The following is a 25,666-nucleotide window of genomic DNA, read 5'->3' on the forward strand; positions in this document are numbered from 1 at the left end:
GAGACGGACCTAGATGCTAAAGGGGCGTGGAAGTCCAGGAGACTGCTCAGGGACTGGTTGTAAAAATCCACGAGGTCAGCAACAGAGAGGGAGCTGATAAAGTCAGAGGAGAGAAATGTAAGGTCCAAGGCCAAGGCATCCACATTGATATTCTTCAGATTTCTGAAGTAGATCTGTCGTTTTGGTTTGATACGGGAGGAGAAAAAGGGCAGCTCCAATGACACAACTTTGTGGTCTGAAATACCAAGATCAAATACCTGTAGATTCCTGATTGGGGCACAGTTTGAAATGACCAAGTCAAGAGTGTGACCCCTAGAATGTGTGGGAACATCAACATGTTGTTGTAGGTTGAGAGAATCTAGCAGCTCAAGGAAATCAGCAGTGAGATAACCTGTGGGATTGTCAACATGAATATTTATACAGTAATCCCTCCTCCATCACGGGGGTTGCGTTCCAGAGCCACCCGCGAAATAAGAAAATCCGCGAAGTAGAAACCATATGTTTATATGGTTATTTTTATATTGTCATGCTTGGGTCACAGATTTGTGCAGAAACACAGGAGGTTGTAGAGAGACAGGAACGTTATTCAAACACTGCAAACAAACATTTGTCTCTTTTTCAAAAGTTTAAACTGTGCTCCATGACAAGACAGAGATGACAGTTCTGTCTCACAATTAAAAGAATGCAAACATATCTTCCTCTTCAAAGGAGTGCGCATCAGGAGAGACAGAACAAAGCAAGCAGTCAAAAAAAAAAATCAATAGGACTGTTTGACTTTTAAGTATGCGAAGCACCGCCGGTACAAAGCTGTTGAAGGCGGCAGCTCACACCCCCTCCGTCAGGAGCAGGAAGAGAGAGAGAGACAGAGAAAAACAAAGTCAAAAATCAATACGTGCCCTTTGAGCTTTTAAGCATGCGAAGCACCGTGCAGCATGTCCTTCAGGAAGCAGCTGCACACAGAAGGTACCAACGTCCCTATCATCTAGGTGTGCGAACAGCCCCCCTGCTCACACCCCCCTACGTCCGCGCAAGAGAGAGAGAGAGAAAGTAAGTTGGGTAGCTTCTCAGCCATCTGCCAATAGCGTCCCTTGTATGAAATCAACTGGGCAAACCAACTGAGGAAGCATATACCAGAAATTAAAAGACCCATTGTCCGCAGAAACCCGCGAAGCAGCGAAAAATCCGCGATATATATTTAAATATGCTTACATATAAAATCCGCGATGGAGTGAAGCGCGAAATAGCGAGGGATCACTTTATCTCCTAAGATTATGATGTTGGCAGAAGTAGCACAGAGTGTTGTGAGAAGATCAGTAATTTCCGGAATAAAGGCAGAATTGGGTTTTGGAGGTCGATAGATAAGGAGAACAGTCAGGGGAAACGGGGGCTTACATTTAAATGCAAGGCACTCACAGGAAGATATTGCAGGTATCGAGATAGGGGACAACCCCAGGTCCTGACGGTGGATAACAGCTAGTCCACCACCACGCCCAGTGCTGCAAGCTGCCTCCAAGTAACTGTAGCCAAGTGGACAGGCTTCATTTAAGGCAGAGTAAACCTCTGACTGGTGCCAGGTTTCTGTCAGACACATGAAGTCAAGTCCTTTTTCCCTGATGTGTTCTTCAATCAGTATGGTGTTGTCAGGGAGGGCCTGAGTGTTGCTAGGAAAGGGGTGGTTGGTGGTTGTGAACCTCTCATTCATTCCACATTGCTTGCATCATGTCAACAAAACTCTCTGGGCTCTAATATTTTTGTTTTTCTCCATGTGGTTCTTTTAAGTTTTTTTTTTTTTTTTTTTTTGTTTTGTTTTGTTTTGTTTTTGTCTATATTACTTTTACTCTGGTGTATATGCATTTTTTATTTTCCTCTTCTGTGTCTTAATTTTTTCCGTTATCTTCTTTTAGTTTTGCTCTGCTGTATGTGCATTTTAGTTTTTCCTCCATTGTATCCCGTTTATTTTTTCTATTATCTTCGATTAGATTTAAATCATGCCAAGGCACCCCCAAGTTAACGAGTCGGAAGAAGAAAAGTGTGAGGCTACAGCATGAAACTGAAAGAAAGTGACTCCATCGCCAAAGTGAAACCACCGAGGAAAGAAACTCACGTAGCCCATTGGCAAAACAAAACCTCAGAGGAAAGAGAAATTTGCTTAACCACTAATACACAAGCAGTGCAATTGATTGATTGAAGTGCCAGAATCCATGATACACCATGGTTCCATTGTTAATGAAATATTTGGAGACAGAATCTCTAAGGACATGGCACAGTCCTTTGCCAAGCCAGCCATTCTTTGCCCAAATAATGTCGTTGAACGACTTAACAATCAAGTAATTGACATCATTGATGGTGAGTATGTTACTTATCTAAGTGATGACTCCATTGTAACTGATGACAACCAGGAAAGAGGCAACTTTCCTGTGGAGTTTTTGAATAGCATTACACCATCTGGAATGCTAAATCATAGTCTTACATTGAAAGCAGGCTGTATTATCATGCTCCTTCAAAACCTAAATACAAAGTGTAGACTGTGTAAGGAACACGCTTGGTTGTTACAGATTTGAAACAATGTAATTCAAGCGGAAGTTTCTTACTCAATCAGCTGAAGGTGATACAGTGTTGATTTCTCTAATCGATTTTATGTCCATCTGAAACTGGATTGCCTTTCAGATTGAAATGGTAACATTTTCCTGTAAAGCCAGCCTTTGCAATTACTATTAAGTCGCAAGGTCAAACATTGGATCACGTTTGAATTTATTTGCCAGAACCAGTTTTTGGGCATGGACAGTTATATGTGGTGTTCTCCACAGTGATTCAAATGCAAAGTGTCAAAGTAAAAGTAGAAGAATCCTCAATTCAGGGCAAGTTGATTAAAAATTGCGACAAAGTTTTTATACGGAATGTTGTTTACCGTGAAGCTTTTTAAAATGTATGACATCTAATGTAAAGCCAGCAGGAACAATAAAAATATCTTGAGTGCCTACTTAACTGGGCTGGTGGGACATCAACAGGGAATTCCTTATCCCTTACCCAGAGTAGTTCCTTTCAATTACCTGACATCTCTGCATTTTAATTTTTTTTCTGACAATTTCAATTGTTGGCTTACACAGCTAGTCTAATATAAATGTATAAATCAAATAACTGACGTAGCAAAATAATATTCCTCAAATAATTTGAATCTGCTTCATTCATTTTCAGGGTTTCAGAGAGTTGGCCTATCTCTGCAGGAATTGCTCTTGGGTGGGGACATCTTCCATTAGATGGCACTGGCAGATCCATTCATATTGGAGAAATTGCCAGTTACCCTAATAATTAACTGCTTGGAATGTAAGAGGAAAATGAAGGCACCCAAAAAAGAACCCACTGAACTATAGGGAGAACCTTTAAATGTGATGCAATTAATAACCATGCTATACCAGAACTATGGGTCAGTAGTGCTAATGACAATGTTTCATGTTACACTACTAAAATGATGCATCTGTTGCAGCCAGGTACAGGAATAACGGCTTCACTCTGTGAGAAAATTTGTGGCGTCAACCGGGTTGTCCTGTTTATTGTCCAAAGTAACCAAACAAAAAACGTTATTTGTATTTAAGGGAAAAGCAAAAGAGATGTTGGGCTGGATTGGCAAGGTCAAATTGGTAGTGGAGCTCCATCTGGGGTGTCGCTCAAGCCAGTAATGACACCTCCTTCCAGGGGATCCTGGGTTTTTATGGCAGCTGAACAGGAATGGACGAGGGCTGGAGCATGCGTGACACTGTTCATCATACCTTTTCAAGATTATCTGGACCGTGGCACTAATAATTTTGTCTTCCTCCTGACTGACAAATATCTGTACATTCAGCATATCCACTTTGACCAATTTCAAGTCTGCATAAGATGGAGCTTTATCGTGGAAGTCTTAGACATAAAACTAGTCCATCACAGGGCTTACTAAGACACACCCAGCCACAGATTTTCTAGCAAACGTAAACTTTACATCTTTGGGATGTTTGAGAAAGAACGTATTTGCAAGAGGATAATCTTAAGAGACACCAGAATAGTGAATAATTTACAAAGAGGAAGTGACTGTGATAAGAACAGGACTCGGGACTCTGGACATCTGAGGCAGCAGTGCTAATCATTTTACCACATGTAACCAAGATATGTCCGATTCTATAGCAAAAGATAGTAATTAAGATTATTTTTAAAAGGTTATCTTCCCTCATTCTCAGATTTCCATAAATCAAGAGAAAAATGACTCTTTGGCACCTAGCTTGCATATTTTATCATTTTCATAAAGGGAATCCACACATGGTATGCAAATTTGAACCTGTATGTCAGTTTTAAACAGCAATTCTATTACAGCACTGGAGGTCATTCACCGCAGTCAATAGAGAGATGTGTGTGGGTGGCAATTTTGTGTAACCTGTTAAGTCAATATCATAATTCCCCTCCTGTCTCAGTATTTAGAAATCCTCTAGTTTGGCCACATGAGATTTGTGCTTCAAATGGAAAATGTTTTAATATCATTAAGAGGGAGCAGGAGAGGCTTTGGTTTAATAGTTTAAGTGAGTACAAATAAATACCTGTTTAGCTGTATATATTGTTTGATTTATGATCGAAGAGACATTTCACATTGAATAAAGTGAGAGACCTTGCAGTCCTGTAACACAAATATAAATAATAAAACAACAGGAAGTCAGGCAACAGAGAGTACTTCTTTAGTTGTTTTTCTTTTTGCTGATTGCCCAATAATTTAAACAATAGCACCCATAAACAAAGATAAGGTCTGTGATGTGAGAATTTTGGATGCTTTTTTAATTGCTTTCCTGCTGGTGGCTATAATATTTTATAAATTATAGCATCACATGCATGTTTACACAAGAATTTGATCATCTGTTTTGATTCTCAGTGCTCCCATTTTGCTGGAGTCATAACCGCAGTGTTACACGTAGGCAAAAGGAACACCAATTATACACACAGGATATTAGACACTGTCTTACAGAATGCAACCTCTACAAAACATTTAATTTTCATCAGCTACATAATGTGCAGAAGCAATTAAAAAGGCCAATAAAGTTTTTGTTAGGTTACATAATAACTTGAATATAAATTTAGACATTATGGCCATTCAAGAAAAAGCAGCACTTGAAGCTGTGCAGAGGAGAGCAACAAAGTGAATCCCAGGACTTAAGGACATGTCCTACTCTGACAAACGCAGAATTAAATCTGCCTGGTCTCAAACAGAGCACACTGCATGGGGAACTACTTCAGGTCTCCAAAATCCTCAAACACATTAAAAGAATTTTGGTAGGTTTACTTTATCAATGTAAGGGTGAGTCACATACCAAAGGCCACCATTGGAAGTTAAGGGCAAGAGCATTTAGGACTGAATTCAGGAAGCATTTCTTTACGTAAAGAGTTCTGGGAATCTGGAGCAAACTATCGAGACATGGAGTTGAAGCAGAAAACCTGACAAACTTTCTGAAGTATCTGGATGAGACAGGGAGACATCTTAGCTATCAGTTAAATATACAGTGGTGTGAAAAACTATTTGCCCCCTTCCTGATTTCTTATTCTTTTGCATGTTTGTCACACAAAATGTTTCTGATCATCAAACACATTTAACCATTAGTCGAATATAACACAAGTAAACACAAAATGCAGTTTGTAAATGGTGGTGTTTATTATTTAGGGAGAAAAAAAAATCCAAACCTACATGGCCCTGTGTGAAAAAGTAATTGCCCCCGAACCTAATAACTGGTTGGGCCACCCTTAGCAGCAATAACTGCAATCAAGCGTTTGCGATAACTTGCAATGAGTCTTTTACAGCGCTCTGGAGGAATTTTGGCCCACTCATCTTTGCAAAATTGTTGTAATTCAGCTTTATTTGAGGGTTTCTAGCATGAACCGCCTTTTTAAGGTCATGCCATAGCATCTCAATTGGATTCAGGTCAGGACTTTGACTAAGCCACTCCAAAGTCTTCATTTTGTTTTTCTTCAGCCATTCAGAGGTGGATTTGCTGGTGTGTTTTGGGTCATTGTCCTGTTGCAGCACCCAAGATCGCTTCAGCTTGAGTTGACGAACAGATGGCCGGACATTCTCCTTCAGGATTTTTTGGTAGACAGTAGAATTCATGGTTCCATCTATCACAGCAAGCCTTCCAGGTCCTGAAGCAGCAAAACAACCCCAGACCATTACACTACCACCACCATATTTTACTGTTGGTATGATGTTCTTTTTCTGAAATGCTGTGTTCCTTTTACGCCAGATGTAACGGGACATTTGCCTTCCAAAAAGTTCAACTTTTGACTCATCAGTCCACAAGGTATTTTCCCAAAAGTCTTGGCAATCATTGAGATGTTTCTTAGCAAAATTGAGACGAGCCCTAATGTTCTTTTTGCTTAACAGTGGTTTGCGTCTTGGAAATCTGCCATGCAGGCCGTTTTTGCCCAGTCTCTTTCTTATGGTGGAGTCGTGAACACTGACCTTAATTGAGGCAAGTGAGGCCTGCAGTTCTTTAGACGTTGTCCTGGGGTCTTTTGTGACCTCTCGGATGAGTCGTCTCTGCGCTCTTGGGGTAATTTTGGTCGGCCGGCCACTCCTGGGAAGGTTCACCACTGTTCCATGTTTTTGCCATTTGTGGATAATGGCTCTCACTGTGGTTCGCTGGAGTTCCAAAGCTTTAGAAATGGCTTTATAACCTTTACCAGACTGATAGATCTCAATTACTTCTGTTCTCATTTGTTCCTGAATTTCTTTGGATCTTGGCATGATGTCTAGTATTTGAGGTGCTTTTGGTCTACTTCTCTGTGTCAGGCAGCTCCTATTTAAGTGATTTCTTGATTGAAACAGGTGTGGCAGTAATCAGGCCTGGGGGTGGCTACGGAAATTGAACTCAGGTGTGATACACCACAGTTAGGTTATTTTTTAACAAGGGGGCAATTACTTTTTCACACAGGGCCATGTAGGTTTGGATTTTTTTTCTCCCTAAATAATAAACAGCATCATTTAAAAACTGCATTTTGTGTTTACTTGTGTTATATTTGACTAATGGTTAAATGTGTTTGATGATCAGAAACATTTTGTGTGACAAACATGCAAAAGAATAAGAAATCAGGAAGGGGGCAAATAGTTTTTCACACCACTGTACATGCTTGATGGACTGCTCTCATTTGTCAAATGTTTTTTGTTTTGTCATGATCAGGCTTCTTGTTTAAATTTTTATTTTTATAAATTGTAATTGACCTCTTAAAAATTCTTTTTAAGTTGTTTTAGGGCAGGGGTCTCCAACACGTCACTCGTGAGCTGCCGGTGGCTCGCAACCCCTTTCCAAGTAGCTTGCCAAAGGGTTAATGAATCCTACATAAATTTGAAAACTTGATTAGTCAAATTTAGGGGTGGGTGATCTTTCCCAAAAATCATATCACGATCCACAATCTGAATTGCAATCTGTCTTTTCAATGTGGCATACACTTAAGATAATATCTGGACTCGTACTCATCAAGACCTAAGTAACACTTTATTTTAAATATCAAACAAAGTTGAATTCAATTGTTCTCTTGGTCGCTAGCTAAGCAGAGTTAAGGAACACACCCCGAAGCTGGCGAGTGAGTGAGGAAGGCCCCTCCCTTTGGCCCGCTTGGGAAAGGCAGTTCAAAAAGAGACCCCTTTCCAGGTAGGTTGGGTGTGCAGTGGATGTCAAAAAGAAGGGGGTCAATACAATACAATACACAGAACAGAATGAATCCTCAATACAGTATAAAAAAAAGTTTTTTTGATTTCCTGGTTACATATTTTTGTTTTTTTTTTTTTTTTCGCTGCAGTTTACAGTTTTGGCTCTGGTTACATATTTCTTTTTATTCTTTAGTTGCCAAAATTTCTTGCACCATTCTTGACTACTAATCTTGAAACCTGTCCTGAGCACCATTTGCTTAACTATTAGCCAGTTCTGATACTTGGTTTGAAACTTTTGACTTGGTGACATCTCCCCTGATTCCAGTTCTGCTCGGAGCTGGTGCCACCTTCTCTAGTCAGTACAAGTGGCACAGTAGTTAGCACCTTGTGGATCCAGTGTCCTTGATTTGTATCCCAAAGCATTGCCAGTGTGGATTTTGCACCTTCTCCCCCATGTCTGTGACCCAAACATTGTGACTTCCTTGCTCGGCAACCACACCCCACCCTACCACGCCCATAACACAAAAATTTGGAGTATATTGTGTTAAGCATGTTATTTATTTTGCTTTTGTGGAAGTGTATGTATGTAATGCACCTCTATAGTATACAGTAAAAAATGTAAGGTTTACTGTACGATTGTGCCCAGGTGAGCCCGTCATTATAAAAAAAGGGGAGCTCAGTAGACCTAGACAGGCACTTTACTTATTTGTTGAGAGCTGTTAATTGCTGCTGCTGCTGCTGCTATTCTATTTTATTCTAAAATATATTAGACTCATAGCAACCACTGCTACTTAGCTCTAGATGTGTGTTATCTTGTTATTCAATGCAGTATTCATTTAATGCTTGTAAATGTTGTTAATTATTGGCAAAGCAGCTCCATAAAAGTGAAATTACAATGACATTCAGTAGCTCTTAAAGTCTCTACAAATTGTTTGGCTGTATAGTTGACTTATCTGTACTCCTCCGGCAGCAAGCAAATAGCAGTGCTGCTTTATATTTACTCTGGTACTAAATGGCTAAATATAACAATATGATGTATTAATACATAGAGTGTTTTTCCATTAAGAATCAGTGAATTTAAAAGAAAACAACTAATAAAAGGCAAGCAGCCTTTTTCATTGATTTAAAAAATGCATTTTTCAAATGGCTTTTATTTATTTACTATGAAAGTATTTCACATGAAATACATTAATATTATTCCAACTATTTTTTCTATATAGATTAAAACAACAAAAAATTAGTTTATGCGATTAAAACATTTCAACATGAAGAAGAAAAAAAATGCCAGTTTACAATTTTAATTAACAAATTCAAGCAAGGTAAAGTATGTTTAGTGTGGGAATGTTTCTGCAGCTTGCAAATTAAATAATTTGTAAAGAAAAAATTGTAATGCTTAAGACTGAACTCTTTCTGTGATTTTATATGCACACACAAAACTGGGATAAGGTGAGCTACCTGGTGTGGCAAGCGGCTGGGGGGTGGTACTTATCCGGGACACCCAGAAAGACCAGCGGATGGCTTGTCCTCCAGACCATGAGGGAGCGATCGCCTAGTGGCTTTGGGGACCACGGGAATTGAGCTTGGACGCTCAACCTTATGGGGGCCCGTGGACACCACCAGGGGGCGCCTCAATGCCTGTGGTGCCCTGGCCTTCAGCACTTCTCCCACACCCGGAAGTGCTGGGAGGAAGAAGACCAGGGACACCCCGAGTGCTTCCGGGTGCGCAGCCGGTACTTCCGCCACACCAGGAAGGGCCAGCGGAAGCTAATTGGGAGGCACCTGGAGGACGTCCGGGTGAGCTTAAAAGTAGCCGCCTCCCTCCATTCGATGGCTGGAGTCGGGAGTGGAGAAAGACGGAGTCTGAGAGGAGAGGAGAGGAGAGGAGTGGAGTGGAGTAGGGCGGGCCTGAGGAAGGCATAAGAAGGAAGGCCTGGAGTTGTGTGTGTCACCTTTTGTATATAAAAGTATGTATTAAAAATGTGTGTTGGGTGAACTATCGGTGTCCGCCTGTCTGTGTCTGGGCCATGCTCCACACTGGTTACGGCAGAAACCTCTGCTTGTATTTATCGCACATTAATGGCTAAAAAAACTGAGTGTGACAAATTTGATCCTACTCTTAGGAGTATGAGTAAAACCATTTTATAAATTTTTGTACGTTAGGAAACTACCCCTAAATTCACTAGGATTTAGGAGAACTTGTGAGCTGTTCTGATTCTGTAGTGGCTGCCATGTGGAGATCGGCATGCACATCCCAAAAAGGCAGAATGTTTTGGAAACGCTGAGCAACTCTTAAAAAAAATCAATTTGACAGCGATGGGATATTATTCATAACATAATGTTATAATTATAACATTATAATAACATTATTGTAATAACATTATAATATTATTGTACATTATAATAATTACATTTTTTTTCTTTACACAAAGAACGATAGACACTTGGAATAAGCTACAAAGTAGTGTGGTAGACAGTAAGACTTTAGGGCCTTTCAAAACTCGACTTGATGTTTTTTTGGAAGAAATAAGTGGATAGGACTGGCGAGCTTTGTTGGGCTGAATGGCCTGTTCTCATCTAGATTGTTCTAATGTTCTAATATTATTGTACGTTATGTAATCGAAAATTGAAACATCCATACGGGGAAAGCCATGTGCTGTTAGCCAATATTAAAGTGTTGGTAATGTTGCGCTTTTTGGCCGCATAGAAAAGGCAGCTTTGCAATATCCATGATTTGGATATGTCACAACCCGCTGTTACACCACACCCTTACAACATGCAGCCAAACCACCTGCGTTTCAGAGCAGATTATCCACCTGATGCTAAGCATGTTTGGGCCTAACCAGTACTTGGATAGCAGACCTTGTAGGAAAGCTTTGGTTGCTGCAGGAAGAGGTGTTAGCAAGGCGAACAAGGGGTGCTTACCCCTGATCTGTGTGTGGATCCCAATGCCTCAGGGCAGTGATGGAGACGCTGTGCTGTAAATATGGCACTGTACTTCGGATGAGACATAAAACCAAGGTCCTGACTCTCTATGGTCATTAAAGATGCCTTGGCATCTTTCGAAAAGAGTAGGGTTTATTCTGATGTACTGGTTAAATTACTCATTACAGCCTCATCCGTTCTGGCCCCCTAATCAGACAGTGTCTCTATTGGGCTATCTCACTAACCCCTTCACCACCTAATAGCTAATGTGTGGTGAGCATACTAGTGCAATGATGGCTGCCAGGTGCTACACATTTGAAGATGGTTAAAGTGGCTCCCACCTGTCTATGTAAAGTGGCTCTAAATACTGAGAAAAGCTCTACATCAATGTAATTTATTCTTTAACATGTGAGGTAATTCAGATTTATACATTTTCTCCACAACTCCATGTGTGGTAATGTTAAAGCAAGCAGCCTTCATGCATATTGGCACGCACATAAAGATCATTGCGTTAGTGTGGATGAGCATGCATGTGAAATCGCAATGTGGGACGTACTCAAGGATGCAAACCGTATTGTAGTAGCCAGTATATTACCCTGAAGATAAGTGGTGCTAAATGGGTGTTTGGCAGTGAAATGACACACAAGTACACTGAACTCTGCATTCCATAAAACCCTGGAACGTTCACATTGCACCTTTATAAACTGTGAAGGTTCAAGAAGGTGGAGGTGGAGACTCTATCTATCCAATGCCCTGAGAGACTTGCAGAAGATAAAGGGGAGCAGAGAGAGAGAAACAGAATGTGATTCAGGAAAATTATCTGGAACAGTACAAGAGTGAACACAACTTCAGTAATGGTGCAGAAATAGCCATGGCATGTGTTGTGGGGTACAAAATGTGTACATTTTGGTTTATATTTCCATTATATTTTGTTCAAGACAAGACAACAAATGAACTACATTCAGGACTAATCAAAGCATGTCTTCTTCCTAGTTATATCTCGCTTTTAAAGCAGCTATTCCAACCTAGAAAGGAAGATATGCTGGTGGCTCAATTACTTTATAACCTGAGAAAGGATGGACATCTAATTATTTTACAGCCTGGGAAAGGAAGATCTGCTGATACCTCAGAGAACATCAAAAAAAGTTTTATTGTTTGGGAAAATGGACAGTGAATTTATTCATCATATTGACAAACAGAATATCTAACAATCACATCTTGCAAAACCCCCCAGTAGAATTTTAGAATAAATATATGCCTTGTCTGAGGAGCGATATAGTGAGTAAGGAAGGAGGGAGGAAGAAGGGAAGAAAATGTCAGAGGGGGACAGAGCGACGTCAACGTGAAGCCATTTCCACCTGGTCGTCAAAAAAGCATCATGATCAACTACGAGTGCTAGATCACAAGCCGCCTTCGACATTCTTCCTTGTCATCTTTACTTTTTCATAAGCTTTTTCTAAAGACTATATATATCCAGACTTTTCTATCAGTCCTATTTTCTATTATTGCTTGTTCCACTGGTAATATTATTATTCCTGCAATAAATACTATGCTGCTTTTAAGTTTCTGTTCTTTGTCTTGATGTCTATAGAGTGACTGAAGTAATAAGTTAGATTTTTTTGAGCACCTGGTGCAGCCAGAGGTTTGTCATTACCTCTGTGCTGTGAGGTTTATTAAGGCTGAGGGTGAGAGCTCCACCCCATAGTAGGTAACAGTTCGTAAAGTAAGGCATTCTTGGCTCATAAATGGCCTATAGTCAAAGATGCTGAGCCTTTGTATGTTTAAATGTATTCTTGTAGACCAAAAGTAATATTTAGGTCTGAGATATAATTAAAACATTGTATGTTGTTCGTGCCGATAATAAGTAAGCCTCTTGAAGTGCTGAGAGAGTGACAGCCTGTGTTATTCCTGAGGCACTTGTGTGGTTTAAAGTGCTAAAGGTTAACCAGCTGTGTGTTTATCATTCATGGGGCACTGTTGTGATTAGGGTCAGTGTGTATGTAAGTCTCGAAGTCCTAGGAGAGTGACAAGTTGCTATATTCCTAAGGCACTTGTGTGGTATAAAGTGCTAGAGATTAACCAACTGTACATTTGTCATTCATAGGGCACTGTTGAAGTTCTGTGTGTATATCTATGTATGTGTGTGTTAATCTTAAAGAGCAACAGTACACCAACCCAGTAACGAACTTGACGAGTACACTTACCCTTGAAGAAAACAGGTAAAGAGTAAGTAGAGGGAAATACTACGATAATACAGCAACAGTATAACTGTTACTTCACAAAGCATTTCTCGTAGCCATAACAGTGGGAAAGAGATTCTTCTGAAAGTACGGCATTGGATCATTCATTTTTTTTTCAATAAACATTCCCATTATTGGGCTTAACTCTCTTTTTTTGGTGTGTGTGTGTTTCAGTTTTTTTCACTCTGTATTCATTACAGTGATACTCATGATGTTGCAAAGTGGCAACAATTACGTCCAGTTTAGCCCAATATCCTACCTTTTATTATTCTTTTGTTTTCTTCTCCTTAGAATATTATTATTTACAATAATAATTTTGTGGTAAAGGCTTAGTGTTAGCATCTAGAAAACTTCAAAATGTTCGCATGAGTGTTAAATTACAACAAACAATGCCATAAAATCATGACGTCATTCATTCTTGGACATGGCCTCCCACTCCTCACTGGGACTGGGATGCCTTGTAACTTCTTATCATATCCTACTCTGAGGTGGAGCCCAGTTCTTATCCTAGTCAGACTTCTTCTTTTTGCCCTTTTGCAATTGTTTTGCCTAAATATTCTTTTTGCAATTAAAAGGGGCGACCCTGCTGGCACCCCAGAACTTCTTGGGACTAACCCTATGTTCTTCCACCTGTCCACACCTGTGAATATGAAAGATGCTAGGATTTCAATGCAGATTCCTGGGGCTGTGAGGAAGTATTGCTAAACAAACGCAATAAAAATCTCAATACTAAATATAATTAATAACATTTTAGGTAAAAGACACAAAATAAAAAAAAAAACTTACCATGTAAAGATGAGGCACAGCAATGTAGATATTAATATGAGAACCTGATTAAACATAGCAGACTGCGTTCGCTGAATAGCTCTGTGAAGGTCGTTCTGAAGAGTTAAGAAAGACATCTTAAATGTGTGCAACTTCTGTAGAGACCAGCTTTATGTTCTTTATCATTGATATACAGAATATGAAAAACATGCAGTCATCTTATGTCAAGGTGAAGAAGAACAGTCAATCTGTATTTATGTGCTATGTCTGTCAGATCATATTAATACTTAAAACAATTATTCAATAATCCAGTTATTTCTTGTAGCATACTTTGTATCTGTCTAACATATTGGTTCAGATTTAAAGCAATATCCATCATTATACTCTAGAATATAACAATGGATGCCATAGATTATTTTATATTAAAACAGTTCTCTTTTTTGTTAGCAAGATAATAAAATAATACTGAAAACAACATAGTGAACATGTTAACATAATTTCAAAGACAGTATTTCTGCCGTAGTTTTATTTTTCCTTAGATGGAGAATTCAGATTCCATCACATCAGCATCATATCACTCTCACAAAAATGTTTTCTGCGTTTCTTACCATGTATGAGTGGAATATCTATCACTGGACTATCCAAAGCTTTTGGACTAACAGACTTTCAAACTATTTTAGTCGTTTGATTTGTTAAGTTTGACTTGATTGTATGGAACATTACATGTATTTAATACATTCAATAAAAGATAAAAAAAATACTAAACTCTTTTATATTGTGAGCAAATAAAATCAAGTTGTTTTTTTAAAATGATCAACGCATTAAGTTATAACATGAGTCAGTGCTAAACAGCTGCGTTTTGTGTAGATAAGTTGAGATGTTAATGGCTTTCATATTGTATCACTTAGTAATGCATTATGAGATCAAACACTTTTATGCAAATCCATGTTGATACTCGTCCCTATTTTTCTTTGACTAAAACCAAAACAGAATCCCATGGTAATATTTTACCAAATGTGCTTTAATTGTGCAGTATTTGCGAAATCTTCAGAAGCTCGTCAGCATTCAGATTACACCCAGGGTATTGTGCTGCAACAGCTGTCATTCTAATTATGTTAAAGCTCATTCAGGCTTTTGTGTAAGCTCTTTAATTGTTTTTCTAGAAGAAGATAACACAATAAGTGAGTGATACTACTGTGATTTTCAACAATGCTAATTCCCCAAGAAACAAATTACAACCAAATGCAAAGTGATGTTCACTAGTTAATAAACAAGATGTATTGCAGATGTAATGTGTAAGTCGATTTAAAAGGCATTTTCCGCTCGATTGAAATCTCTCTTCAGATTCCTTTAAGTGCCACCATCCTAAGAAGCCTTTGCCTTTATCCATGTTCCACAGGAATAACCTACTTAAGGTATAAAAAGCAATAATTTTAAGCTTTTTCTCAAGTCACAGATTTTTAAGCCTAAATTAAAATACATTTTTCAGCTAACTAAATGTGTTTTAATGTGGTTTATATGCTTGTGGTGATATAATTATCTAGATTTTCTTCTCAGTATTATGTATAATCATTCAAACAAACACTGAGCACTGTTGTATAAAGATAAAATAAAAAGGGCAACACTTACAATCATATTTTCCAAAGCATGTTTAGCCAGCCAGCAATTTAGGAACACTGGAATAAAGAGATTTCTCAATGGCGGCCAAAATATCTGAAAAAAAAATATATGCATAGCGGATCAGTAAAGTTTACATGCCTTTATTAAAATATTGTCATTTATAAATGAAAAGGCCAATCATGTTAAACATTTTTTCAGCTTTAATAATATCTTGTAAGAACTGAAAAACTATTTACCATGTATACTCGCGGATAAGTCGGGACTTGATTTTACAGTATAATTTCTGGTATTTTATAATTTTGGTCTTATAAGTTGAATGCAGAAAACTCACGCTATTGGTCCAAGAGATACTCTAATGTCCAAATCAAAAAAATAATCTCTGAAAGGTGATCTACATTAATCCACCTTCATAAAGGATAAGCATCTGTGTGTCCATTCACTTATGTCTGTTTCTCCAACAGATGATTATTTATTTATTTATAAAGCACTTTAAAAACAACCTCAAGGCTGACCAAAGTGCTGTACAAAGAAAAACAACACATAAGAGCTGAAGACATTCTTAATAGAAAGTATAAAAAGTATACAAATAGCCAACATATTATACAGGGTTAAAAGCCAGAGAGTAAAAATGTGTTTTTAAAAAGGATTTAAAGGCAGCTAGCGAAGGAGCCTGCCTAACATGCAATGGCAAATCGTTGCAGAGTTTTGGGGTTGCAACTGAAAAAGCTCGATCACCTCGGAGTTTGCATCATGCCCTGGGAATGCGTAAAAGCATCTGGTCTGCTGACCTGAGGGAGCGAGATGGTACGTAAGGGTGCAGCAGTTCCGACAAATAAAGAGGGGCACACCCATTGAAAGATTTATAAAACAAATACAAGGATCTTAAAATGGATTCGAAAACGAATTGGAAGCCAGTGGAGGGAAGCCAAAATCGGGGTAACATGCTCATGCTTTCTTGTGCCAGTTAAAAATCGAGCAGCAGCGTTTTCTACCAGCTGTAGGCGAGCCATGGAGGCCTGGCTAATTCCAAAAAGAAGCGCATTACAGTAATCTAGACGAGATGTTATAAAAACATGTATCACTGTTTCAAGGTTGCGCTTAGACAACATAGGCTTGGTTTTTGACAGCCACCTCAACTGGAAAAAGCAAGATTTTACCACTGCATTCACATGGCTATCAAGTTTAAAAGTGGAGTCCATTTTTACACCAAAATTTGTGATCATGGATTTCTCAAATTGAGCCACGGTGGAAAGGTCGATGCAAGGGGTCCCGCTGGTGCTATTGGGCCTAAATAGCATGACTTCTGTTTTGTTCTCATTAAAATTTAGAAAATTTAGTGCCATCCAACTCCTTATGTCAATAAGGCAATCAAGCAGGGGCTGGACAGAACATGGACCTTGGCTCTTCAGTGGGAAATACACCTGACAGTCATCTGCATAAAGATGAAAGGAAATACCATGTTTCCGAAAAATAGCGCCGAGTGGTAGCAGGTACAAGGAGAACAGAAGAGGTCCCAGGATGGAGCTCTGTGGTACCCCCCAGGGGAGGGCAACAGAGGTGGAAGTAAAATCATCAATACTGACACAAAAACTTCTATCTGAAAGATAGGACCTAAACCTCATTGCATTTGTCATTCTAAAAAATGGCACACCACAAACATTGACACTACTTTTACGAATTCCACACCAAATGGCGTATATTACTAGAAATGTTTATGATGCACCATCTGTTGGAATGACAAATGCAATTTATTTTATTGCTATATGCATTACAAAATACATTCCACAAAATGTGCAAATGTTAATGCTCTGCTTGTTATCTTACATCAAATCTATACCTTTCTTGATCAGCCTGGTTCATATGTCAGAGCACTATTTTTGGATTTTTCTTCAGCGTTCAATGCTATACAGCCTCATATACTGATTGGGAAATTAAACAGTATGAATGTAAACCCATTTATCACACTATGGATTCAGAACTTTCTTTTAAATCGTTCACAGACAGTTAAAAGTTCAGGACACTTTTTCAATAGCCATTCATTCAAACACAGGAAGTCCACAGGGGTGTGTCTTATCACCATTACTGTTTACTCTGTACACAAGTGACCTGAGACAGAACAATGACCACTGCTCCATTATTAAGTATGCAGATGACACCATGATCATAGGATGCATATCTGGGGAGGATGAAAGCCACTATCTAAATCAAGTGGACTGTATGGTAAACTGGTGCAATAAAAACTCTCTCACTCTGAATGTAAAAAAGACCAAAGAAATGATATTTGATTTTAAGAGACAGAAATCTGTATGTTCACCTATTGTAGTTCTGGGAGAGGAGGTAGAAATAGTGAATGAATATAAATACTTAGGAACTTACCTAGATAACAATCTTAACTGGAATACAAATACAAAAAAATTATTTTCTAAATGCAACCAGCGCTTATTTCTCCTCCATAAACTCAAACTATTTAAAGTAGACAAGGACCTCATGTTGTCCTTCTATTGTAGTCTGATCCAGTCCGTGATCACTTTCAGTTTCATTGCCTGGTTTAATAGTCTGACAAACCAAAACTCAAAAAAGCTCCATCAGATTACGAAGTATGCAGCTAAAGTTATTGGGGCTGATGTAGATGATTTGACTAGTGTGTGTCAGAGGGCAATGCTAAAGAAACTGGAAATCATCTCAACTGATGACAGTCATCCATTACATGTAGAACTAAACTTCAGTAAATCAAGAAGGATAGTTGCTTTGAAAACCCACACAAATCGCTCCAGAAACTCCTTTCTTCCTAGTGCCATACGACTTTTCAATAAGAAATATCGGAGATGATGTTTAAGGTTTTGATATATATCCTGTTACCTCTTTTATACCCAAAAAAAAAAAAATGTTTTTTATCTAACTGCCTTACCTTAACCTTTCTTATTTCTATTTGTCTGTTTTATTTCATTTTGTCTGTTACCTGTTATTAGATGCAACTGAGAAGGCAAATTTCATGTTTTCCTGTGTAAACATGACTAAATAAAGAAACCTAAACCTAATGCTAAGGTCTACATTTATTACTTAGATTACAATTCATCATAGATGGGTAGAACAGATTATTTATTTTGTGTTTTTATATTTTTAACTTTCACCCATATCAAGTCAGTATCTGGACACTGCCACTGTTAAAGCTTTGTCTGGTGTTACAGGGATCATTTGTCAACAGCCTTTATCTAGTCTAGTCTCAAATTCTCAATTAGATTGATATCTGGACTCCATGGCATTAACATTGCTGTTTTTAAGCAATTTCTGAGAAGCTTTAGGTTTATGCCCAAGTTTGTTGCCTTGCTGGGGAGCACATTTTCTCCCACATTGTACGTTTCTTTTAGACCGCCTCCTTGTATTTTGCATTATAGTGAGAATGGTGTGTTTTTGATAACATGCAGTTGATAACACCAAATATGGTGTTTTAAAAAACATTCATTTTTTTTCTCAAATCGGACTGTAGAACCTTCCTCAAGCTTATTTCAAAATCTTCTGAGATGTCATGTGCGTTTTCTACCGGTGGCTTTCTCTTTGCTTCTCCCATAAAGCTGGAACTAATGAAGCACCCGGGCAGCCACTACTGTCTGCACAGTCTCTCCGGTCTGAGCCACAGCAACTTGTATCTCCTTCATAGTTTTCATTAGTCTGTTGATGCCCTCACTGACTTGTCTTCTTGAATGGTCACTCAATGTTTACAGATGGCCTGCTCTAGGCAGGTTTACAGCTATGCCAGACTCCAGGGGATATTTAGTTGCTTGGATATTTTCTTGTCTCCATCCCCTGACTTCTGCTTTTCAAACATTCTATCCCTGAGGTGCTTGGAGTTTTCTTTTGTCTTCATTGTGTAGGTTACACCACCATACTGATTCACCACAAGTTGGACTTTCCAGATGAGGTGAATTTATGCTACAATCAGCTGAAACCCCAGAGAGGAGATCTCCATTGAATTCTCTGACTTCTACAAACAATTGGCTGCAGCAGTGATGAGTGATATGATTGTGTCATATTGGAGATTGTGAATACTTATGTAATCAATTACTTTCTGGTTTATATTTCTAATTTATGTAGACCATTTTGCATAGATCTTCCTTCACTTTAAGATTAAAGAGTCGTTTTCTGTTAATCAGTGTCAAAAAGCTAAATTAATTCCACTGGGATTCAATGTTGTGTACCAGTGATAGAGGTGAACACTTTTTAAAGGTGCTGTAGAGACCAGCTCTGCAACACCGGTCACCTGCATTTCCACATTCGTTCATACTGACTCATAAAAGGAATGATTTTTGAAAAAATAAAAATAAAAAAACAAGTCATTGTGTTATTAAATATTCAATAATGTTAATCTTTGCACCTGAGTGCTTCCTATAGAAATGGTATTGAGATCACACATCTCTTTTTATCTCCTGTAAAGAGAACACACCACCCTGGCACACTAGAGAACTGATTCAGGTTAAAAATGGAGTGGATCAAGAAACCAAAACTGTCAAGTGAGACCATAAATGTTGAGATGATTGACTTCAACATTAAATTAAGGGCTAAACTCGAGGGTAAGAGGTTCAGTAAAAACCATAAGAGCAAGTTCCTCTTTTGTGTGCTGAAGTTGAAAATGAACTTTTGAACTAAGATGTTTTATTACACAATTGCCATACTCTGAAATACTTAGTTAACAAAATTAGATATGCTTTTTAAGATAATAGTAAGCCGAAACTATAATAAAAGTGAATGAAAATAAATTTTAGAATAATCATGCAAAAAAAATGTGTAAGAACCCGCCTTGAATGGATTATTATTTTTAGGGCAAAGGGTAGTATTAAATTGTATTTTGTTTTGTGCTTTATTAAATAAGATCAGTTTTCTTTTACTATTAATTTGGTCTAGATTCTTGTATTTTTCTGGTCTCAGAGGTTACAGTGTGTGAGGTGTCAACCCAGGAGTTTCATTGAAGGAATAAGGAGGGTAAGGAACATGAGATACATGACGACTGAAGATTAAGGCCTACAGCAGGTAAATCAAACCTGTTAAAGCCACATCACCAGCAGCTAGTCGAAGGGTCTGGACCTAAGGGTGTAGCAGGTGCCACATGTGCTATTGTCCCGTTGTCAGTTTGCAGCTCCTTAGGGTGCCCTTCAAGAAATGGTTGACTGATAATACACCTTTAAGAGAGAGGTCACAACACAGACAGGACGATTGGTGCTAAAGACATGACAGAGTGAGAGAGAAATTGTGCGGTGGAGCAAGGAGAATCAACAAGGTAGCGCCAAGAATACACCTGCTGGAAGAAGTTTTTTCTCACTCGGCAATACAAGGCAGACGCATCTCTGAAGATGGACTTTTTTGGTTTCTATGGGGCAATCGACTCTTTGGGACCAGTAGGGCAGAACTTTTTTGTTATTGGCTTGGCTGCCAGCGTACTTCGGTAGGCTTCCACTTTCCATCTTGCTCAGGAACTGTTAGGACAGTAAACCAATTTGGGGAAACTGGTTTATCTTAGGCGATAACATCTCGCCCCCTAATCTGTGGAAGGTTGTTTTTGATTCTTGTTAGGTAGTTGTTTGTTTTTTCTGTCTATATGTATGTATTTTTCCCCTTCTTCATCATGGTAATGCTTATTGTCTGATGCTGATCTGGGACATGTGGTGAGGGGTCAAATATAAGGATGAGCACTGGTGACGTTACCCCGAAAGATTTTTAATAACAAACTGCTTTTCCCTAGCGGTTTTTTGATCGTGCAGCAACCCAGGGTTTAGTTGTTCTCCTGGGGCGGTGGTACAAGGGACCTAAGGGTCCTAAGTTCACCATTACCTCCAGATTTCTCACACGTTAGCCTCAGAAAGAGAGAAGTATAACTTGCAGATCCCTTTGTAAGAACTCTGGTTACTTACTACATCTAATGCTGAATGTCACTTAAGTTGAATGGTGACTCTAAGATTTAGTTTGAACTAACATGGATAAACTTGAAAATGCCATTTTCAATTAAAATGTTTTCCATCCACACTAGAATTTACAGATTATTTTCTGAAAGTTTGTTATCCTCAATGAAACCCCAAAAATGTGTAAATCCTACCTATTAGGCATGCATGAGATATCAGCCAGGCATTCTTTTTGTTTACAGAGCAAAAGAATGAGGAAGAACAAAACAGACATCTATGCCTGGGCAGATGAAGTGCCACTGCTTTTAAATCTTCTAAACAAGTGTAAGTTGAACAAAACCAAGCCTTGGGAAATATAGACTAGGAGTCCTGCTTAAATAAAACAGTGAAATGTTCTTGTGTTTCAAAGTGTAGTACTCATCAGCTGATGCAAAGAAGTTAGGAACTGACAATCCTCAGAGCAAAAGGAATTATCAGGACAAACTGAAATCTGCGACTGATGGCATGAGAAGTATACTGTACATCACCATTTTTGAAAAGCTCAGTATTCCCTTTCCACACTGTTACATGAGATCATGCATTTTCTAATGTGCACATTTCAGAGAGTGTTTTAGAAACAATTCAGTTTTGTTGGTCAAAACGTTGGCATTTCAATTTGGACAGAAGTCCAGAACAAATGGTGTCCTTGTACAGTAGGTCTAGGTTGTGCCTCATGTGAGCAAGTGTGAGTATGCACCGACGTGTGCCCTCTGATGGACTGACACCACGTTAAAAGTTTTCTCCCTTCATCTAAAAGCATCCCAGGGTTTGCTCCACCCTAGGCCTCCATAGGATGTTCTACTGAAATAAGTGTTTTTGGACAGCCAATCTACGAATGTCTTGACTGTTTTTGACCCAATGAATACATTTGAAAGTGAAAAGAAGATTACTAAAATGACGTGGTTGCTGCAACTGCAAAATCAGATTGGCAAAAAAATAGGGGGCGGGGGGGGCACATGTTCTCGTTTCTTGCTGGTGTGCGACTGTTGAAATTGGTGGATATTACCAGTGTAGCAAATAAATCTAGTTCTCCCATAAGCACATTCAAACTGTTCTCTAATTTTTTTAAATAAATTGTATTGCAGAGATTTCTTTGTAATCCTGATTATAAACTAATACCAAAGATCTAAGGATTAAACAGTATAATATAATATCAGTAGCAATAATTTGAAGTCAGTATTGTTAACAATTATGAAATTCGAAGCAACTCTGTCCTTTTATTTTTCTAGGGTTACATATTTTACAGGAAATTATATTTTCAAAATAGTCAGTAAGACGACGTATGAAAGAGATATGCAAAGCTGATATTTTCGGTATTATCACAGTATTTCTAATCGCACACAAAAATCTTATAAACATTATTAGGTTATTTTGTGTGTAGCTTCTTGGAGATTAAGTTAATTAAACATTTTATGAAGAAATTAAATCTCTCAAGTTAATAATTTTCTAAGAATTATATGATCATTCTGCAGTGGCTTCATACTTTATGAAAGGATTTATGGATTGTGGTTTGCTTACAAGAAAATGGATAGAAAGAAGGAAGAAAGTGTGCAACGATGAATTTCCTAACTTCCTTATTCAACAGTATTCCTTTTTCTTATCGCTATCCATACCTGTGCTATGTCTCTTTCTTGCATTTGCTGTTTTTACTTGCGTTATATTTTGATCACTGAATCTTGTTAAATTTACATGTGTAAAAACAACTTGAAAATATAAAATGATTAAAATAAATTCTTGTCTCCAAAATACAAGGAAAAATTGTTATGCAAATAGAAAAAAAAAAAGACCATTAAAAAATACAACATGCAAATGCAGAATTATAACAACAACTGAATGTAAACCGAAATTTTGCACAAAGACAAATTCACATGCTACAAAGAGCCATATTTTTTCTCGATTAGAAAATGTTGTAAGAGCCAATTTTAGAAAGTTAAAGTTTTGAGTTAAACTCATATTAATGTTTGCTTTACTTGAATAGAACATAATTTCTGCTATAGTCATAGACAATGGTATAGTCTTTTTCCCCCTATAAGTTAGTAAGAGATAGAATCTTCTTGCTATAACTGAGAAACAGTGAGATAATAAACTCAGTTGTGTTTAGAACAGGTCCCAGTAAAGAGGGACGTGATAAACCCATTTTAAGTTTAGAAATGGGATAAGCATACAGTTTTCTGACCGTTTTGAAATGGTTCGGAAATTATAAGAAATTAATAACGATATAAGTTGTAACAAGATTAAGCTCAGAACTACATTTTTCTTATTATAATTTTTTTTTTCTTTTTTTTGCTATTTTAATTTTTCTTCCTTTAATTTTGTGTGAACTGTTTTACTTTAAAATTTAACTAAACTTTTAAAAACGAAGATATTTTGTCTGTGGAATCTTTTCTGCTCGTCAGGCCTTTGCTGAATCCCATTTTTTGAGTTTGAGCTGCAGAATTTTAGAAACTTTGGGAAAATGCAGCTACAAATGTATTAAGCAAATGATGCGTAGTTGGAAAAAGAATGCTTAAAAAGAAAAAGTGTAAGGCCACTGTAAATATTTATTTAAATCAAAAAGTAAAATAACATTTTACCTTGCACAACGTCTAGTGGGGCCGCCCTAATGGCCCCTTAATGCAGAAATGCCACTGAACACATTTTTCAGTGAAACAACAGACACAATCAAAGTTACAGCAGTAAAAAGCAATAAATATCAATAAAGTTGTAAAAATTAACACACTAATAATAATAATTATATTTACAGCTAACATTTACTCTAAGTATATTTGTATTCCTATTTCTCCTTATGCCTATTTAATAGCACACTTACTGTTATCAAAAAGGGCACAGTATTGATCATTTCCAGGATGAATGGAATCCGAAGAACTTGCTCCCAAAGATTTCCCTGGAAAAAACAAAAAAACATTAAAGTGTTTTGAAGGAGCTATGATACAAAGTATTTTCAAAAACTGGCCCATATAATCCCATGTTTTTATAGGTTTAATGCATTAAGATGTCTCTGTGTGACATTCCTTGATTGACATTCAACAGGCTTCACTATATAACCAAATATTTTTTATTAATATGTTTATTACATCTGCAGATTATCTAGGAGTTGAAAAGATTGCTTCATCATAAACCCCTGTGTCCTTTTCAGAACTTGCTTCCTATGAGTCACCGTAACCCATCTTATAGTTTAGATATAATTAATGTTCATTTTGCCTAGGTTTTGCACTTTTCGCAGAGACCTACTAATTATATCAAAACCAATGTAATTAATGTGAATTTGAAACAGTAACTGTCCAACGTCAGATCCCTTAGGAATCCCGTTGATGATACATGGAGCCTCTTATCTATACTCTTTATCTCCATCCAATTAACTTACTTGAAATCCAGTTCTGTACCTCTGATGTCAGTGGTTTTTAATTTCAAAATGAATCTTCATTGCCATTCTGCATCCAAAGCATTCTGAAAGTCTTCGTAAATTGTGTTGTATGCTTTGCTTTTTACTAATACTAAATTTGATTTTTGCAAGATGCAACCAATTCGTTTGTTCCTTTCATAAACTTTTGCTGTCTATTATTTAGAATACGGTATTCACACAAACCATTGAAACGTAATTGTGATAGGTTATTGTCTACACTTTACAACTTCCATTAATGTCTTGGGTGCAGTTCCATTTACAACAATCTGAGGTTAGTAGGCATAGTGTACCTTATAACTGAGATACGTCAACAGTGTTGTTTCAAAAAGACTTATCAGGGCCACAGTAACCTGTTGGGGACGTAAAAAAAAAAAAAAAGTTAGTAAAAGTCATTAGAAGATAGCTGACAGAAGCAGAACAATAAATTCTGAAAATATATTCTGTAATATTTAATCAATTTTCTGTGAGCAGAATTATTTCATATTAGAGTAGCACATTGTATCTCTAATTTGTTTTGTTAAATCTTTTATTTCAGTTACCTGACTATTGTTAGTAAGTATTTTCAATATATATATTTTTCTTTTTATATGTTAATTCTCTAACCCACTTAATCCAGGTCTGAGTTAAGTTAAAGTTCTGTGTTTATATGTGGGTGAGGTGCAGAAGTCATAAGGAGCTTTAAATGGCTGGTGATGCACTAGCAGGGTTAGATCCCTCAAATTCCACTTATTCACAAGCCATTTTCAATGTAAAGATTGTAAAAACTGAATTCCAGCAGCCATACCTCCTGCATCTCAGAAGTGGTCATCCACCTAAAGCTAAGCGTGTTCGGGCCTGGCCAGTACTTGGATGGGAGACCATTTAGAAAAAGCTTGGGTTGCTGCTGGAAGAGGTGTTGGTGAGGGCAGCAGGGAGCGCTTACCCTGTGGTCTGAATGTGGATCCCAATGCCCCAGTGCAGTGACAGGGACGCACTGCTGTAAAAATGGCACCCTCTTTCACATAAAATGTAAAATCAAGGTCCTTACTCTCTGTGAGCATTAAAGATCTCTGGGCATCCTTCGTAAAGAGAAGGGTGCATCTTGATGTCCTGGCTAAATTGCCAACCACGGCCTGGTCATTTTGGCCCA

The 25,666-nt window shown here is 37.9% G+C and overlaps 1 protein-coding gene across 2 annotated transcripts in view; it reads right to left on the minus strand.

The window, feature by feature from the left end:
- The window catches only part of kcnt2 (potassium channel, subfamily T, member 2), a 566,635-nt gene that overhangs the window by 447,334 nt on the left and 93,635 nt on the right, over positions 1–25,666 (minus strand). For both annotated transcript variants that reach the window (XM_051932499.1, XM_051932498.1), the window contains exons 6-9: positions 24,828–24,887; positions 23,944–24,018; positions 15,214–15,297; positions 13,606–13,700 (exon numbers count right to left, since the gene is read on the minus strand). In XM_051932499.1, coding sequence (XP_051788459.1) covers positions 13,606–13,700; positions 15,214–15,297; positions 23,944–24,018; positions 24,828–24,887 — 314 coding nt within the window. The remainder of the gene's footprint in view (positions 1–13,605; positions 13,701–15,213; positions 15,298–23,943; positions 24,019–24,827; positions 24,888–25,666) is intronic.

This window comes from Erpetoichthys calabaricus, chromosome 10, assembly GCF_900747795.2.
Source record: "Erpetoichthys calabaricus chromosome 10, fErpCal1.3, whole genome shotgun sequence".
In the NCBI taxonomy this organism is placed as follows: Eukaryota; Metazoa; Chordata; class Cladistia; order Polypteriformes; family Polypteridae; genus Erpetoichthys; species Erpetoichthys calabaricus.